The sequence below is a fragment of the Haliaeetus albicilla genome, chromosome 10 (genome assembly GCF_947461875.1).
Source record: "Haliaeetus albicilla chromosome 10, bHalAlb1.1, whole genome shotgun sequence".
Taxonomy (NCBI): domain Eukaryota; kingdom Metazoa; phylum Chordata; class Aves; order Accipitriformes; family Accipitridae; genus Haliaeetus; species Haliaeetus albicilla.
The window spans coordinates 20,892,127-20,908,829 of record NC_091492.1 but is presented as its reverse complement, the minus strand read 5'-3'; the positions used below and the strand labels follow the sequence as shown (position 1 = coordinate 20,908,829).

Sequence of the window (16,703 nt, the reverse complement as noted above, 5' to 3'; positions counted from 1 at the left end):
GTGTGAAAAAACAGGAGCTGGAGGGATCTAGCATGTCAAATGTGGCAAAGTAAACACAACTCAGAAAGCAGCTGAATTCTTCAAACTGACCTGCCGGTCAGGGTGGGTATATCTGGTAAAAGCAGGATCAGAGTAAAAAAATCTATAGTTCTTGAAATTACTTGCCTTTTTTATCCTTTTTTTCTTGCTTTGAGTGATAACAGAGGTCAAACTTCACTCTTGGAATTACTTTTTAAAATTTTGTTTATAAACAGTTTTTTCTTTTTTAAGTGTGATGTGATAATGTGGTCCTTCCTGCTTGTTTGTTCCCAGTGTAATAAGGGGGTACCAGGACAGGCACTAAAACACAGCACAAAAAATGCACAACCCAAAGCCCTCAAAGTAGTCCTTATTCAGCTTTCTGTTGGAAAAGGGAAGCAGATATTTTTTAGGACCGAGCTCACAGATGTTGGCAGCATTTACAGCTTTCTAAAGAGAAGATTCCTGTGAAGATGCTTTCAGGCAAGCCTGTTCTCCACAGGCCCTTGCTCATCCTCCTGCCGTGTGCTGGAGGCCAAGAATTTCACCAGCATGTTTTTAACTCACGGAAGGTAGAAAATGGCTGAAGTTTAAAGCAATTGTATTGTCTTCCCTGAGGGCTTTTGTGATTATTTTCTGTTATGGTTAGGACCAATTCTCTTACCACCAGATGGCACCTAGGCCCAGCTAATGGGAAATATGTCTTTTCAGCAAGCCCATAGTAATATATTTTTTCCTTTAAATGTGCACATCTACAAGACCTGTTCAATTCTATTCATTACAAATTATTAGAGATTTATAGAAATATGAAAAAAGACATCCACCTAAACTTGGGTATGGCTTAATGAAGTGAGGTCACTTAAAGCCTGGCTTACTCCTGATGTTGCAATTGTTCGTTACATCATAAAAAACAACCCTCATCAGCCCTTGAAGATGAGGCCAACTCTTTTACGTTGTGCTTAAACAGTGTACAATTATGTTTTTTAACTGACTAGCAAGCCGCTTCTGTGTTAGGAAAACGAGAGCCATTAATGCCTCAGCAGAATTGGCCAAGAGTTGTCCATTTCCCCCAACTCTCTTTTTTTTTTTTTTTCTTTTGTGGTGTCGCAGAGGAAGCACTGCTCTCAAGCAGTCTCCACCTCCTCGAATTTTATGGTCTAGCTCAGAAGGGGCAGAAGTGGGGAATAAAAAGGGAAGGGAAGGAGAACCTGGCTGAGGCATCACTGCTGTTATCTTCATTTCACTTTGGCACAAGACTACCACTGTGATGTAAGAGAGAAGCTAATGAAGGAAGAGTTCCTTTGATCAGCTTTTTACACCAAAGCTGTCTTTCTGCCACTACTGACTGGGTGGTTATTTTTCTGTTATATTTGAAATTCAGATCCTGAGACACAGCTCAGAATGAAAAACAATGAAAATGGCAGATACAAGTATATGCTTCATCACAGATTGCCCTAAAAGGTAAAAACAGATTTTCCATATATGGACGCTATTTCTGCATCTGTTTTTGCATAAACAATCATAATGTCTATGAATATTAGATTCGTAAAATATGGTATTAAGAAGCAATCTCCGTTTGCCATTGAAGCCCATCTGGTATGACATATACTGGTAAGGAGATGATACAAGTTAAAATATCTGTGGTGCTTACAAGTAGAATCTTTATTTAGTTCAAATGACAGAAACCTGTTAACAATATGCATTGAAACTACGAATCTCATTGAAACCCTAAGACATAAACATTTAACTAAGTAATTTCTAGAAGGTTGCAAGGGAAAAAATGACACAAGAGTGGAATTTAACCTTAAAACAGTAGTGCCCTTGCTTTCAGAGCAGTGAACGCTGCTAGCTGCCCTGAAGAGCTTGGAGCCGAGGCATCTCCAGCAGCTTTGGCAGTGGGAGCACATGGCAGTCGCTGCCTGCGGGTTAGAGAGGATTATGGGCTTCTCTCACACTGACACAACCAACAGTTCTGACCCGAAGGTCAGATGCTGGAGGCTGCAGCAGCCTCTGACTGACTGAAAGGCTAAGTCTTCCTGTTGAAGGCGGTGGTTTTTATACCACAGTGTTACGTCAGTTGTAACGAACGGTCCCATTGCTGAGCTCTGCATTTTGAGAATAACCACATGCAGTCAGCCAGGCACTGTGCTCCAGATTTGGTCTGGGTTTTTCAAAGTGATTAATCTAATCTACTCTCACTGTCCTCGTCATCTTGTGCTTTGTGAGGACATCCTTCACCCTCAACCAGGCACTGTACTTCTCCATCTCTGCCATTCCCTGTTAAAAGTATGAAGGCAAAAAACGAATGAAACTTAGTGGTGGTCTGTGATACTGGAAAAAGAAAAGTAGAGCCCAATTTTTTAAAACCATTTAAATAAAACTTGGCAAGAATATCTGTTTAGAAAAAGAGAAAATAACATTTTAATTCCTAATTTATTAGGATTGCCACATAAATAAAAGGAAGAAGTGATTGTTAACTAACAGTGGATTGAAAATTTTTTCAACAAGAGCTGAACAAATCCTTACTTTTTAGTGTGTGCCACCCCCCTTTTTCTCTGTGATTAATTATGTCACTGTAATCTTACCATCCTCTTCCCAGGGGCTTGGGTCATCTGGTCGATTGCAGATTGGTGACCACAGTAGATTATCCTTGGGCTCAGTGATAACCTCTTGTATCAAGGGTTTTGAGAGGGTTGCTTGTTTATCTTTGGTCTCCAGATATCTTTCTGAATTAGCAGGCTCTGTAAAGAAGCTTTCAACAATGGGCCTTAAGTGCTCCTTTTCATGCTCTTTATGTATCTTATACACATTTGAAAAAATTGCTGTTGGAACTTCTTCTCCTACTGAATTCTCAAATGTGCCTTTATTGTTTTCCTCTAATGCAGAATCACTGTCATTTGTCATTTCAGAAATTATTTCAATCTTTGGGTGATATTCCTGCTGTAAAGGTAGAAAATGCAATTGAAAATATATTATTCTAGTTGTAAAAGCTAAAAGATGGGTAAATATGTCTTGGATCCACATAACAGTTGTCAACTTTGATGTTCTGTTCTCCCAAAATGTATGGAAGATGTGCTTCACCCATAGCTCTGCTTCCTTATGGATGAATCTTGGGTTAACTATTTCTCACACATTAGCGACGAACTGACAATAAACTATTAACAGTTCATAAAAAGAAGACCTATTTCAGCAATTCAGCAATGTGTGGGCTCAGTTCTATTACTTTAGCTCCAAACAGAGGGACCTGCCTAACTGAACACCCTTCGGAACATGAGAGCTACTGACACATACTCCTTGTTCCCTTCCCTTATCTTCTTTTAATTGGAAGCTTTGTTGGCCACAACGTTTTGCAACACTCTTATGAGTCTGTGACCAAAAGAGCAAATAAATTCCATGCCTTACACTGACTGTAGGAAAAGTCTGCATTATCTTGGAGGGACTTGTAAAAACACCTACTGTATCACGAGAATCAAAGCTATGCTTTTAAGCTTTGTCGTTTTCTTTTTTTTTCTCCTCTGTTTCTGTTTATAGACTTTTGCCTAGCAGATTAGTTTGAGCAGAGCACAATGCTAATGGGGGTGTGAACTGCCTTGTATCTGACTAGCCTGCAGAGGAGTTTCAATCTCTCTGTGTTTTCAGTTGAAAAGTCTGATTTTATTCAGTAGCAGGCAATTTGTTCTAGCCCTGCAGTCCTTTGCAGCATATTAGTACTGGTAAAGTATATTTTAAGAGTAATCTTCACTAAAACACTACATGCTACTAAGAAATTAATCTTGTTTAACTGTTGCATTACTCAGTCTTAGGTTTTCATTCTCCTATTTTTGCAATGCAATAATATAAAAAATAATAATAAAAAAATTTACAAGTGGATAAAAATCTGCTGAAACATCTATTTTAGTTTGTAAATGCATACCTGATTGCATCTCCCAAAACAGCAATTCACAATTTAGATTATCCTCATTTTGCAAAATATTTGTAAATGTGTTTAGGGAAGCTTCATCACTGGAATTAATACGAATCTTACCTTTTGAACAAAGATTTCCTCTTCTAGGGTAAATTCATTTACATCTATATCTTCTAAATCAGGCAGTTCCTGAAGACAATCACCAGATCATTAATCAGTGGGAAAAGCTACTGTAACCTATAAAATACGACATCTCTGTCTCACAGGGAATCTTCTTCAAAGCAACGCTTTTCAGGCTAAGAGGCCACAGCCAGCAGTACTACACTGTGAACCTCTCTAAGATGACAGTTTTCTCTGTCAAGCACATGTGGGAAAAGGAAAATTCATCTGTCTCCAGAAATAGCAGATGGGAAGGCAATAACCTTAATGTCAGACTGAATGCTATTTTCTACTATGCTTAATCTCAACTGCAACCCATCTGTATGGGTAAGAGCCACATCAAGATCTGCAGTCTACCTGAAACTGTTTATCAGTAAACTCTGTTAGCCTAAATACATCTAATAAAACAATGTTTTACTGTGAATGCCTCATAATTAAGGACTTGCTGAGAACTGTTTTTCCTCCAATTATTTCAGCTTTCCATTAGAAAATACTATCTAAGACAACTATCACTTGCTGACATGAAAGTAAAAATAGAGTGTGGGAACACAAAGTCACAGGTAGAAAGTAATACCGTTTTGCCATTTTTTAGTGTAGGTCAACACTGGTAAAAACATCTCCTTTCGGTTTTAGATGTTTTTAGAGCTTAATGATTTTGTAGCAAGCTGCTTGGCATGGTAGCATCAGGAACATCTAATCTGTACTGTCATGTGTGGTGAAGATTATTACAGACTTAAAATCAACAATTTCTGTTTTCTGATATGGTTGTAGCTAGTGCAGCATGTCCTGAAGTCGCACAGTTTTACAATGATAGCATTAAAAATGTACAAATTAAGATCTGAGACTGATGTTAATGGGTGAAATTTGATGTCAATAGCGAAGTGAAATAGCTATTAGTCTTGTTCCAATCAGCAGAGTGCATTTGCAGATCAAACCAAAATCGCTTACTAAAAGTTATCCTGGTTTAGATACACAGAATGTAGTTCAAACACCACCAAGGCAAGTGCAGCAACATGAGCTTGTTTCTGCTTGACAGAGGGATGTCATAACCACCACATTATAAATCCTTGTCCACTCTTCTCCCTTATATCACCAGAGACCATCTACTGACTCCAGGATATGAACAAAGATGACGCTGCTGCTTCAGAGCTTCTCACCATTGGCATCGTCACAGCCATTCCCTGCTATGTCAGTGCTAAGTCTCTTTGGAAAATCTGCAATAGTGTAAGTATTGGTGATTGTAGCGAGAAGCTCTTTCCATTACTAAACGTCACTTGGAGCATGAAGAAGCACAGAACACTGAAATGTGTAGTAGCGTGTGATTTGGGTTTGGTTTTGATTCTGTAGAATTAGAATAGTCACACTTTTTATGTGTCAAAAGAAACCCCATGCACGTATGCTGAAGAGTTCTTTTTATACTACTTAAAGTTTGTGCAAAGGAGCTTGCTATGGTGCCATATAGCACCAAGATAAAAACAAACACTGAATCTATGAGGTCTTCATGTTGTGGGTACCTATAGTATCGCTATTTATTAAGTCTTTTATTTCAGACCCTGCAAGATCTGCTTATAAAAAAGTAATATTGTATATACTTGGAATTGCTGTCAGTTCTCTCTACTATCCTTGTTAAAACTGTTATTAAAACCAGCCAAACAGGAAGATGCAGCAGTAAGCCCTCTACTGAAGCAGTGAGTTGAGCCCTTCAGTAACAGGACTAAATTTTTTCCTTGGAAATTAAGAGCATGGAAAATATATAAGAGACTTTTCTAAAACACTCCAGTAAGAATTTAGTTAACAGTGGCAGTATAAGGGATCAAAGAGTATATTAAGTGCTCTGGGAAATCATAAGCTCAGAAGTTTGTTATTGCTAGTTAAGTCATAATCTGACACTGTCAGTGTAGCAGCAGTGTCACAATTAGGACATATTGAATAGTTTTCCTTTGAAGTGAGATTATATTTTTCAGTGGTATCCATGTCTTCCTTACGGTTAAATGTGGTTAAACATGTTTAAATGTTTGCATCATCAGACAGAAATCTTAGATAATAGAAGACCATATTACAAATGTCGATCACTTATTATATACCTGAATAACGCACATTCTGCTTTTTTTTGAAGTATACCTAAAAGTTATATTTTGAGAATTAATTTAGAATATCTAATACTGCTAGCTAACATTTACAATGAGTGGGTGGCTATTTTTTCCTTATGCTTTTTCTGCAATAGTTCACCTTTTCAACTGCATATTTCATTAGTTTTGCCTAAGCGGACACATGTATCCACTAGGTTCTTGTTGTTGTGATTTCTGTTTTTTAAATGAAAGCCTTCATTAACTTCTCCAGAGAAATCACAGAGATAGAAGGTCAACTTCAAGTGATTTATGACCAAAGACAAAATAAACTTTGGAAGCGGTGGTAAATTCTTTACACATGCTACACTGGAGAGAATGAATACCCCTACAACTTTACTTTTTGGGGGGGGGGGGTTCTTTCTTTCCTTTTACTTTTCCTAATAGTAGGCCTTTCTTAGAAACCTGGCCATATAGTTTTATTAGCCAGGATGTTACAAGAATTAACTTGGGAGCAGACAATACCCAAATCTGAACTTGTCAAAATCTGAATCCAATACGTACATCAAGATAAAGTTTCTCCGGTGTCTCCAGTTTGATCTGTTCAATTTCAGCATAATCATTGAGTTCAGCAAGCACGGCTTTTTCAGTAGCTGCCTTCTCTCTTGGTAGATCTAAAGAATAAACAACAGTCAGTTGCAGAGAACTAATTGAATAAAATACTTTCTATGTTGCAACAGCAAGGACTGCAAAACCAAACGGCTGGGGACCTGACTACCACTGCAGAATTCACAGCTGAATCCAGCACTTTGTCTTTCCATCATACATTCTTGGCTTCCCTTGTATTGTATAAATTAATATTTGCATTTTGCAATAATGTATTCTACAAAAGCATTCTTCCATGTGTGAAGGTACAAAACCACCTCTAGAGTGATGTCCAGCTTCTGTTGGCAGACAGACCACACAGTTTATGTGGGAGCAAGGGAAGCCTGTAAGCTCTCCTGTCCTGTCACTAAACCTGGCATGTATGAGAAGTGGAATTCCACCTTTATGTAGCAGAAGTTGCAGGTTGAGCCCTCAGAATTTTTTGTTTGTTTGTTGTATTTAAAGAATATTTTATCCAGTATTACTTGACTTTTAACTGGTCCCTGTGGAAATCTAATGGGATGTTCTTATCTATGAATCACTTGGTTTGAATCAGGCCAGAGGCAGTGCTACACTAAGACAGAGTGGCTCATTGTCTCTGCATCCTCAGTCTGGTTTCATTCTTCACTGTGTACATTACCGTCTGTCTTATTGTTGAAGTTTGAGTGTTTGTAAGAGTTTGATTCTTGTGCATCCTCTTGAATTCTAGCAGGAATATTTCCAGACGTGAAATCTGTGTTATCTCCCCTATTTGGTAGAAGTGTTACCACTTCATCATGAGCATCAAAGCTTTCACTTCTAAATTTCTCAGTCTTCTCTTGAGTTTCTTCCTCTTCTGATATATTTGAAGTCTCTGATGTATTAGAATTTCCATCACTGTCATCTGAATTTGCAGGTGCTCCTACAGAAGAAACAAGCTCATTAAAACTGCTGAGTTAATCTACCATTACTCATTCTAAATATCCAAACTTTATTACATGCTCTTAATAGTTTTGCCTAAAATATGCTTCAAAAGTTCCTACTTTGTTTGAGCAGCTATTTGTGGATCAGTAGTCCTCCCAAGATTGCAGCAATGTTGTGGGTTTTCCCATCTCAGCCGCCCAGCAAATACAGTTCCCCAGGAAAAAACTCTAGGGAAAACACTATAGTAAATAATTGCCTGGTATCTATGGTTAACTTTGAAAAGACTCACAAGTGGCTACATATTTAAATATATGCTTGAGCATTTTGATGGATCAGTGACAAATGCTGAAGTTATCTTCTGCTTTATGCAGTCTACCTGCTTGCAGAAAAAGTTTTACTTGTTAGTCAACCACATTTGATTTCAGAGCCTGTGAAACCCAAAAGCGTATTGGATAGATAGATAAACACTCCTCTGCACTGTAGTACTGTCTTCTTGTTTGGCTTCAGTCCTCTTTATCCTGAAACATGCACACTCCTCTAGAAAGGTTAGGTTGGGACCTATTACTGGTCGTAAACGTATGCCTCCTTGAATAATGTGACAGGAGAATGTGTGGCATAAAAAAGAGCAGCAAGTGAAGCAAATTATTAAAGACCTTCCTCTTACCGCCTGTATTACCACTGCTGTAGGCTCTAGGCTAAAGCTCTTACTGTTAGTGAATGCAGCAGCAGAGAGGTGCCTGGATGGGGACTGGTGAGGCGGTTATCACTGGGCCTTACTGGAGCCCACATGCCTATTGAAGCCGGCCCTGTTCTGCATCTTGGGGAAATATCACTCTTGGGGTGTAACTGCCAGCCTCCACCCACGAATGCCTGCTGGAACCATTACTGCCCTGACTAGCACCTGGTTGCTCTGGTGAAGAGCACAAGGGCTTGAAACGCTGGGACAGAAAGTGGTTTGTTGTTTTTTTGCTTCATCAGCAGTGAGAAAGGTGATGATTGCTTAAAATCGTTGTGGTTAATCTATGATGCACCAAGATTAATAAGGTATTTAGTATGGGAAAAGAAGATTCATAACCATATTCTAAAAATTGCATTGGCCTACTTCTGAACATTTAGGAACTATTCATTTATTTTAAACATTCAAACTGAAGCAGACACGGACATCTTCCAAAGTAGTAACCACAAACCTTCTAGGATGTCTGCTGCATCTCCATTTCCACATTTTGCACTTGCATCAGTTTCTTCCATATACTTTTGTCTTCGCTTTTCCTCTGCTTTTTGTCTGATTGCTGCTAAAGCATCAATGCTATCTTGGATTTTTTTTCTCTCTCTGGTTTCCCATTTTTCCCTTTCTGCTTTCTCAGCTTCAAGCCCTCCAATGGCCCAGGCTTCTGCACAGGCTCTAATGAAAACACAAAAGCTCACTATAATATAGCTATGAAAGCCCATCTTTATAATGAGACAGAAATTTAAAATAGCTTGCAACAGCAAAAAATAACTGCAAGAGAAAAAAGCATATAGCAGTGACAATCCCTTATGCAACAGGGATGTATCTATATCTTATCTTGTATGTGCAACTGCAACAAAAGAAACAAAAGTATCCAAATGCTGGTGATCATACCACCAAAGGTCTGCTAGGAGTGCTGATCTTGGCTCTGCTTTTCCAGATACCTGTTCAGTTTCTGTTGTAATTGGGATTTGCCTCTGGTCTACAGACTTGGCATAAAACAATTCTGTTCAAGAGTTAATTCTCTTGTGAAAAAATAGATGGTTCTTTTTCTACATATGTTAGATGTAGAACTCCATAGTATAATACTCTTGTACTCAGTCACCCACCCTCAATAAATTATACCAGTCAGTCTTCCTTGCCTTCCATGACAATATTGACAAAAAATGGATGAGTGATCATTAGCATTTGAGCTTTACTGCTGTGTAAAGAAGATGGCCCTGTTTCTTACCTATCCTTTGGGAAAACTGGTCTGTCATCCAGGTATGTTAGTAGTTTTAGTCGAACAATAAGTGTTTTTCTATAATTAGCAATTTTCTTTATCACTTGATTTCCCATCAAATTCAGCACATGCTAGAGAAACAAGGGAAACAATTTTTAAAGTTGAGTACCAAAAAAATTCCTATCTGGATATATGCACTTTCTCTATCATTTCGAAAACAAGAAGTGAATAAAACATCCTGGGTGTCACAGGTAATCTACAAAAAACCCAAATAATGTTTAATAACATTTCTTTTAGATCATGACCTATTGTGCATTGGACTACTCGACAAAACCATTTAATGGAATTCACCCATATAGATGATACAAACCCTCAGCTATATTTGGCTTACCAAATTAGGCATGGTCTCCAGAATGTTTATGATACTTGGGTCACTTAGATTGTTGTGGGAAAGATCGAGAACAGAAATACTCGGGCATTCTTGCAAGTGCTGTATGTCTTCCACTGTTTGTAACTTATTGTGAGCAATCTGCAGAGTCTGCAGGACTTTCAGACATGCTGTCAGACAAGAACAGTACAATGAAAGGAAAGGTAAGAGTCATTGCTTCACAGAGGATTTTCTGGAGAAAGTAGAAAACTGTATTGTCAAAATAATTGTTTATATTGAATTGTGGGGACTTTTTTTTTTTCCTAAAATTGTTATTCTGCTACATGCACTTTTTGGCTAGGCCTCCAAAGCTGCTTTCTTCACCCTGGGAAACACAGTTGTTCGGGTTTAAGATGGTGGTTGTTTTTAATTCACATTTCAATCTAGTCAGTTACAGAAAAGCAAGATCTTGTGTTTCAAATTAGTCCCAATGTACACAAATGATAATGTAGAGGAATTTTTTTATTTTCTGCTGAAGATGGAATAAATCTTTTAACAGACATAAAAGATTTGGTAATCATGTCTGCAACTGCCAAAGCACATCTTAACTGTGAAGTAAATGGTGAAATCTGGATTGTCAGCCTGCCTGCAACACAGACGGAAATGGTCTTAAGTGAGGAAAAAACTACTTCATTGTCCTAGGTATCCACATGAAAGTAATTACTACATCTTTTCTGTTTTCTCATTCATTTAAATTGCAAAATACATAGGTCTGACTCTTCAGTAGAAGCCTTGTGGACTGTGGTATGGGATATTGTGCAAAATTTTAACATGAATTAAAAAAACCCTTGAAATTACTGCCACTAATAATAGCTTAGCTTAGTCAAAGCTTAGGAATATGGGCTCGTTATAGGTTAAAACATGTTGCACCAACAGTTCTTACAGAGATTCTCAATGGTCTTAATGTAGTTGTTACTGATATTGAGGGAATCCAGCTTTTGTAAGGGTTCAAGGTTTTCAATTTTGTTAATTAAATTGAGTTGCAGGTAGAGGCAACGCAACTCTGTCAGAGCCTCCAAATTCTCGATTTTTGTTAAGCCATTGCATTCCAGCCATAAACACTTCAATCCAGTATACTCTTCAAGATTCTCCAGGCGGTCAAATCCTGCAGAAAAAGATGTTTTAAAATGAAATAGCATTGGCTGAAAACAAGTCTTTGGAAGAGTAAATTTCATTAAACCACCACCGCTGAAACAGTCTGTGAGAACACTTGTACTCAAGTTGCTGCCAATATTTCCACTGAATCAATGATACAGTATCTGACCCATAAAGGGCAAAAACATATAGGTACCTATTCTGGTCTGTATCTCATGCGGCCCTTCAGGTTCTCAAATAATACATATTGAGAAAATAGCAAAAACAAGACCAAATGTAGATGGCAGGTTTAGCATGTCCTATTTATTTAAAACAATTCTTACGCTAACCTGAACCAGCTAAATGTATTGTGCAAAAACCCACTCAAATATCACAAAAGGATGATTCATGTTCATTCTAGCAACTTCTTTTTCTTTCACTAGTATTTGAGAACATGCATCAAGTGTTTATCGTTTGTTTTCTTCCTGACCATTTTTATTTGGCAGTAAAAAAGTCCCCCAAACTGGAAAAAAAAAATATTTAAGAAGAAATACATACATTTTCCTCTGAATGCAACCCAGACCAGTATTTCAAGACATTTCTCAGAGGCTACTGTTTTGAGAAAAAAAAGTGTCCCTTGATTCCTACTGATCCTTTGAATGACTCCACAAAGTGAATTAGGTACATAATCAGTTCACTTTTCTACCTTCATATTGACTCATTTTGTTTCATAATTTCATTATTGTACAAAATTAAATTATATTTCTAAGAATTATTAGATATTTTACTTCAGTGAGCCATAAACTAGATTCTCTGCTAAAATGCTACTTAGAATGATAAAACTAAACAGTTGTGTCCACATCTTACCTTTATAATGCAAGTAAAGAGTATCATTTAAGTATGGGGTCAAGTATAATTTCTGCTGTTTACAGATGTCTTGCAGAATCTTTTTTGTCATTCTAAAATAATAATGGGAAGCAGAAGCAAAACAAAAAATTGTATTTCAGTGCACATTCTGAAATCTTTGGGGTTTTAACATATTTCAATGCAACACAATTAATAGTTCCTTAATGCAAGAGAAGTGGCAACAGCTTTCAAGACTATCCTCCAAATAAAAACGCAGCAGTTTTTTTTAGAGTGGCTTTCCATTTCTGCCTGTTTGAAGTGAGTTACCAGGCTCTTCTGCTAAAAAACAGAGAGTAGGTAGGAAAGTGGGAAGGGAGTCCATCTTCTTGGAAAAGAGCAGCATGATTCTATGTTAGATTCTGGTTCCTTCCTCTCAAATTCTTTCCTTGCTGCTTTGGTGCAGGACCTTTGGCGGCATAGCCAATACACAACATTCTTCTCAGACTAGTTTACTAACTCAATAGTTATCAACCTAACATTTTAATGAAATGCTGACTCTGAAATAGCACTCAAGACAGTTTTAATATACAACTGTGATTGGCTAGGAATGCCACAGTAAGAAAATGAAGAATATCTGTTCAATTGTAATTGCTTAGTGTTCGGCTCCACTCCTTTTGGGATTCATGCAAGTGAGAAGCAAGAAAAGGCCACTCAAGGAAGCTGTGGGCTACAGCTGAACAGTGCAGGGGCAGAGGACTCGGCGCGATCAGGCAGAAAGCTACAGTGTGAAACAGCAGAGGCTGCAGGGGGCAAAGCACTTGGGCTGGCAGCCAACAGCAGCCAAACGAGGCCAAAGTTGCACATGGCAGTCAGCAAGACAGCAAACCCCCAAAGTGGCAGAGTACACGGGTGGCCTGAAAACTGATAAAACAGGAGTGGATCGCAGTGAAGAGCAGCTGGTGAGATGAGTTACGCCGTTATCTGGGACCCTGTGCTAGACAGCACTGGATCAACAGTTTCACAGAGTTAGTAGACCCCTAGCAGGGGCTTTGCAAAGAATGACAGGACACTGGTTTTGGAGGCAAGCTGTCCAGGGCGACAGAAAATTTAGTAACATTAGAGACAAGCAACTTGGGAAACCACCAGAAAAACAGCTAGCAAAAACATTCCAAAGCAGAAAATATCTCTATCTTCCTGCTTAGAAAGATTAGATTCTGTAAAGCAAAATTTCAGGATAAAACTTCTAGTAGATATCCCCCACTTAAAGAAATAGTGCAAAAGTACAATGTTAAATGATCCAAAATTATTTTCTACTTCTACATTCCTTATTAACAAATTGAACTTTGCATTTGCGGTCATAAGTATTTGTAGGCCTAAGGTCTGGAACAGTAAGATTTTCTTGGCATGAAGATATTTTCAAAATAACAAAAAAACTTGAGTAAAGGCAGTGAAGTTAAATTTTTCATAATAAATTTGCTTTTAGATATATTTACTTACTACACTAAAAATCTCAATATTGCTGAAAACCAAAACTGTAATACAGTCAACTAGTCAACTGAGCTTCTGAGGCAATATAAAATACGTTTGTCAGCCTGTAACTGCCCTGTAAGCCAAATGTGCCTGACATAAATCTCTGGAGGAATGAAAGATTTATAAACTTTGAGCAAAATCTTTAAATATATACTGTTTTTCAGTATTGTCAGCCCAGGTACATTATTGTATGCTAGCTACTTGCAGTATATCCCACCGTTTTTCATTGTGCTATTTGTAGTAGTAGTTAATCAAATGATTAGCATCTTCAGGCAATTTATAGGATCATAAAATGTGTTCCTTCAAAACACTAATTATCTTATGTGCAGTTATTGCTCTCTGTCATCATTCTTCATAAGAACTTAATTCTGAAGTGTGCCAGGCTGATTAGCACAGGATAATGAAGTTTTCTATGTAAGTACAGTCTAATCTACCTCCTGATAACTCCGTGAGAATCTTTGCCTTGACTTTAAAGGACTGTAACTGTCTCTAATAGAACAGCTATGTTAAAGTTAGTAGCAGCGTAACCTTTGGGAAGTTTCACCAACATGTAAGCAGGTGCAGGAACGGAGGGTAAATCTTCATCGTTCCTCATATATCACTCCATAACTAGCCCACATGACCAGACTTTCAACAATATTATTAAATAATACCAAATATGTTTTTTAATTTTATTAGTTGCTTGCAATGTGCTTAATCAGAGATAACAGGAGAATAATCCCATTTCACAACTATTAAGGAACAGCCATGGCAGCGTATGCTGATTTAGGCTGGACCAAAATTGGAGCCAAAGCTTACAAAGGAGATGTGTCTTATTGTCAACCACCTGAGGTATGTCTGGATTTCCTCTGCTAAAAGTTATCTTGACAACTGTAATATTTACACTGTGATGAATGAATACAATGCATTCTCTGAATTGATGCTGAGAAATGGTCAAATCTACTGACAAATGACTACCAAAAGAGTATGCACAATTTTCTCCAGATCCATTAGACTACATCATGTAGTTAGAATGTAGTTTGCTACCATGGCCATAAATAAAAGCTGTACAGATGCTGGAAATATCTCTAATTCCTGATTTATCAATTATTCTCAAGTTCATTTTCAAAATTGTTCTCCTGAATTAACATGTAGAATAGCAAAACTCCCATTGACTTTACTGATGCCAAGATTTAAATAAAAAACATCCACAAACAATGTATTACCTTACACAGCCCCTCTTTTCTTCTGGCCTTTGATTGAATGAGCTTGTTACTGATGTGTGATCACCATCTGACTTTTGTTCATTCTGTTGATCTTCTCTGGACATACAGTTGACAGCTTTCTCTTGAGTTTTAACATCTTTGTAAGTAAGAAAACAAGTGCAGTTTAACAGCACGGGTGGGGAAAATTGGCACGTTGTCAATTACTTTAGAGAAATATTGAAGAGCATTTGAATATGAATTTCAAGAAAAGCAGTGTTCTAACCAAGATTATTGCTTACATTTCTAATGAAAGGAAACTTAACTTTTTTAGAAGGCATAAAATATATAGTAGCAAAATAAACTGTTGAAATCTGCATATTTTTTTTTTAGTTCTGGAAGTCAGGTAGTACCCACTAGTCTTAAGATTGTTATAACATACAGTGACAAGAAAGCCCTGGCACCAATGTTCTTATGGTCTTAGACATCTACTATATATTACATTTAATTAACAATAATCTGAGTTTAACAAGACTTCTAACTTTGCATGGAAAGAGACTACAGTAATGGCGTATCTGAGTCACCTCAAGCACTCTTCGTTAGTCTAGGTCTTCTACAAATTTACCCTTTTGCACTCTTTGGAAGCTGTCTCCAGTGCTATACGCATTCAAGCTGTCTTTAGATTGCTCTTGATTAATTACGTTTTCAATACTCTTCTCTTCAGATTCTTGCTCTGCACCTTCTAGTTGCACTTGTAGTCTGTACACTTAAAAAGAGACAGTGTGAACAAGATGATTGTATGAGCTCATTTAAATATGATTGTAATTAAAACATTTAGAGGTCAGGCTAGCTGTATGACTGCATCACAGGAAAACATATCCCTCCAGCAAGAAGAAAAGTAAAAAAACCAACCAACCAAAAAAAAAAGCACAAGATGATAGCAATTGAGAAAGCCTCAGTTATGGCAAGATTTTCAGTGTCTTCACTGGGAGAAAGGATAAACTCCTGCTGCATCCAGATCAGTAAGGACAGACTTGATGTCTAAGCTTTATGTTCACTGAAGTCTTCCCTAAAGTAGTCCTAGTGAGCCAGCTGGATGGGCTCACCTTTGTTGACAGAATTGCCTTCATTTTCTGTTTGGGCACCTTCATTTCTGGTGTCGTTCAGAGATTCCCCTGATGCCTCTTGTGGAGCAACCTCCCTTCCAAGGCCTTCGTCCCAGTCTCCAATTTGTGATTGCATTTTAAGATATGTGATTTAGACAAACATCAGCCAAGTCAGTATTTGATTTACAATCCAACTTTTCCAGACAAAATGTCTAAAGGTTTTAGTAGGAGGACCTGTAACAGATAAGAAGACCAATGTGAGTAAATTATGAAGCCTGCATGGAGCTGGCAACCTGTGCCTAGTCACGGTGAAGATATGAAAAGGCAGGGAGAGCTTATCTTAAATCTTGCCCACGGTGGATCTCACTCAGAGCAGAGGACCACAGCCAAGAAGCCTCCCAAAATAGAGTGAGTCACTTTTTTCCTTTGGAAGCCAGCACACTGAGGATACAGCGATGGCGCTCCTTCGAGGCACAGCCTGCTCTTCTGTAACGCCTGCCTCCTGCCCCGCTGCAAGCCAGGTGGGCTCCTGAGGCGAGTTTTAGCCTCCTCACAAGGACTGCAGACGACGTCAGGTTTCCCCCCTGCACTTTTCGCTGCCGTAGCCCGGGAGCTCTCTAGAGAAGACTCGTATCTCCCGTTAAATAAACCTCCAGCAACCTTTACCTGACCCGAGACCCGGGCTGGACCTGGCGCACGGGGTCGGCGGCCGCTCCTGGCCTCGCCGCGGTCTCTCCGAGGCGGCAGGAGAGGTAAACCGCGAGGGACGGAACGGAACGGAACGGGACGGGACGGGACGGAGCGGAGCGGAGAGACCGAGACCCCTCTGCCGCCGGAGGCCCCTGAGGCGCGGACAGCCGCGCTCCCCGCCTCAGCCGCCCAACCGCCGCCGTCG

The 16,703-nt window shown here is 38.6% G+C and overlaps 1 protein-coding gene across 5 annotated transcripts; it reads right to left on the bottom strand.

Moving 5' to 3' along the window:
• Positions 1-1,664: 1,664 nt before the first annotated feature.
• DNAAF1 (dynein axonemal assembly factor 1) lies at positions 1,665-16,698 on the bottom strand. 5 transcript variants are annotated; one of them, XM_069793731.1, is made up of 14 exons: positions 16,475-16,698; positions 15,809-16,042; positions 15,328-15,468; positions 14,727-14,862; positions 12,013-12,104; positions 10,955-11,176; positions 10,036-10,202; positions 9,654-9,775; positions 8,883-9,097; positions 7,433-7,693; positions 6,712-6,821; positions 4,043-4,111; positions 2,604-2,958; positions 1,665-2,295 (listed from the first exon to the last, which is right to left on the bottom strand). In XM_069793731.1, the coding sequence occupies exons 2-14, from the start codon at positions 15,942-15,944 to the stop codon at positions 2,198-2,200; spliced, it is 2,124 nt and encodes a 707-aa protein (XP_069649832.1). In that variant the 5' UTR covers positions 15,945-16,042; positions 16,475-16,698; the 3' UTR covers positions 1,665-2,197. The 5 variants fall into 5 exon arrangements, with proteins under 5 accessions (XP_069649832.1, XP_069649833.1, XP_069649834.1 ...); XM_069793732.1 differs by having other exon boundaries at positions 16,498-16,698; XM_069793733.1 differs by having other exon boundaries at positions 2,604-2,955; positions 15,809-16,698.
• Positions 16,699-16,703: the final 5 nt, after the last annotated feature.

Coding starts and splice junctions, on each gene's coding strand:
- DNAAF1 (XM_069793731.1), bottom strand. CDS start 15,944: ATGCAATCACAAATTGGAGACTGGGACGAAGGCCTTGGAAGGGAGGTT. Junction 9,098..9,653: donor CCAGTTTTCCCAAAGGATAG/GTAAGAAACAGG, acceptor TGTTTTCATTAG/AGCCTGTGCAGAAGCCTGGG. Junction 6,822..7,432: donor CTTCAACAATAAGACAGACG/GTAATGTACACA, acceptor TTTATTCTTTAG/ATCTACCAAGAGAGAAGGCA.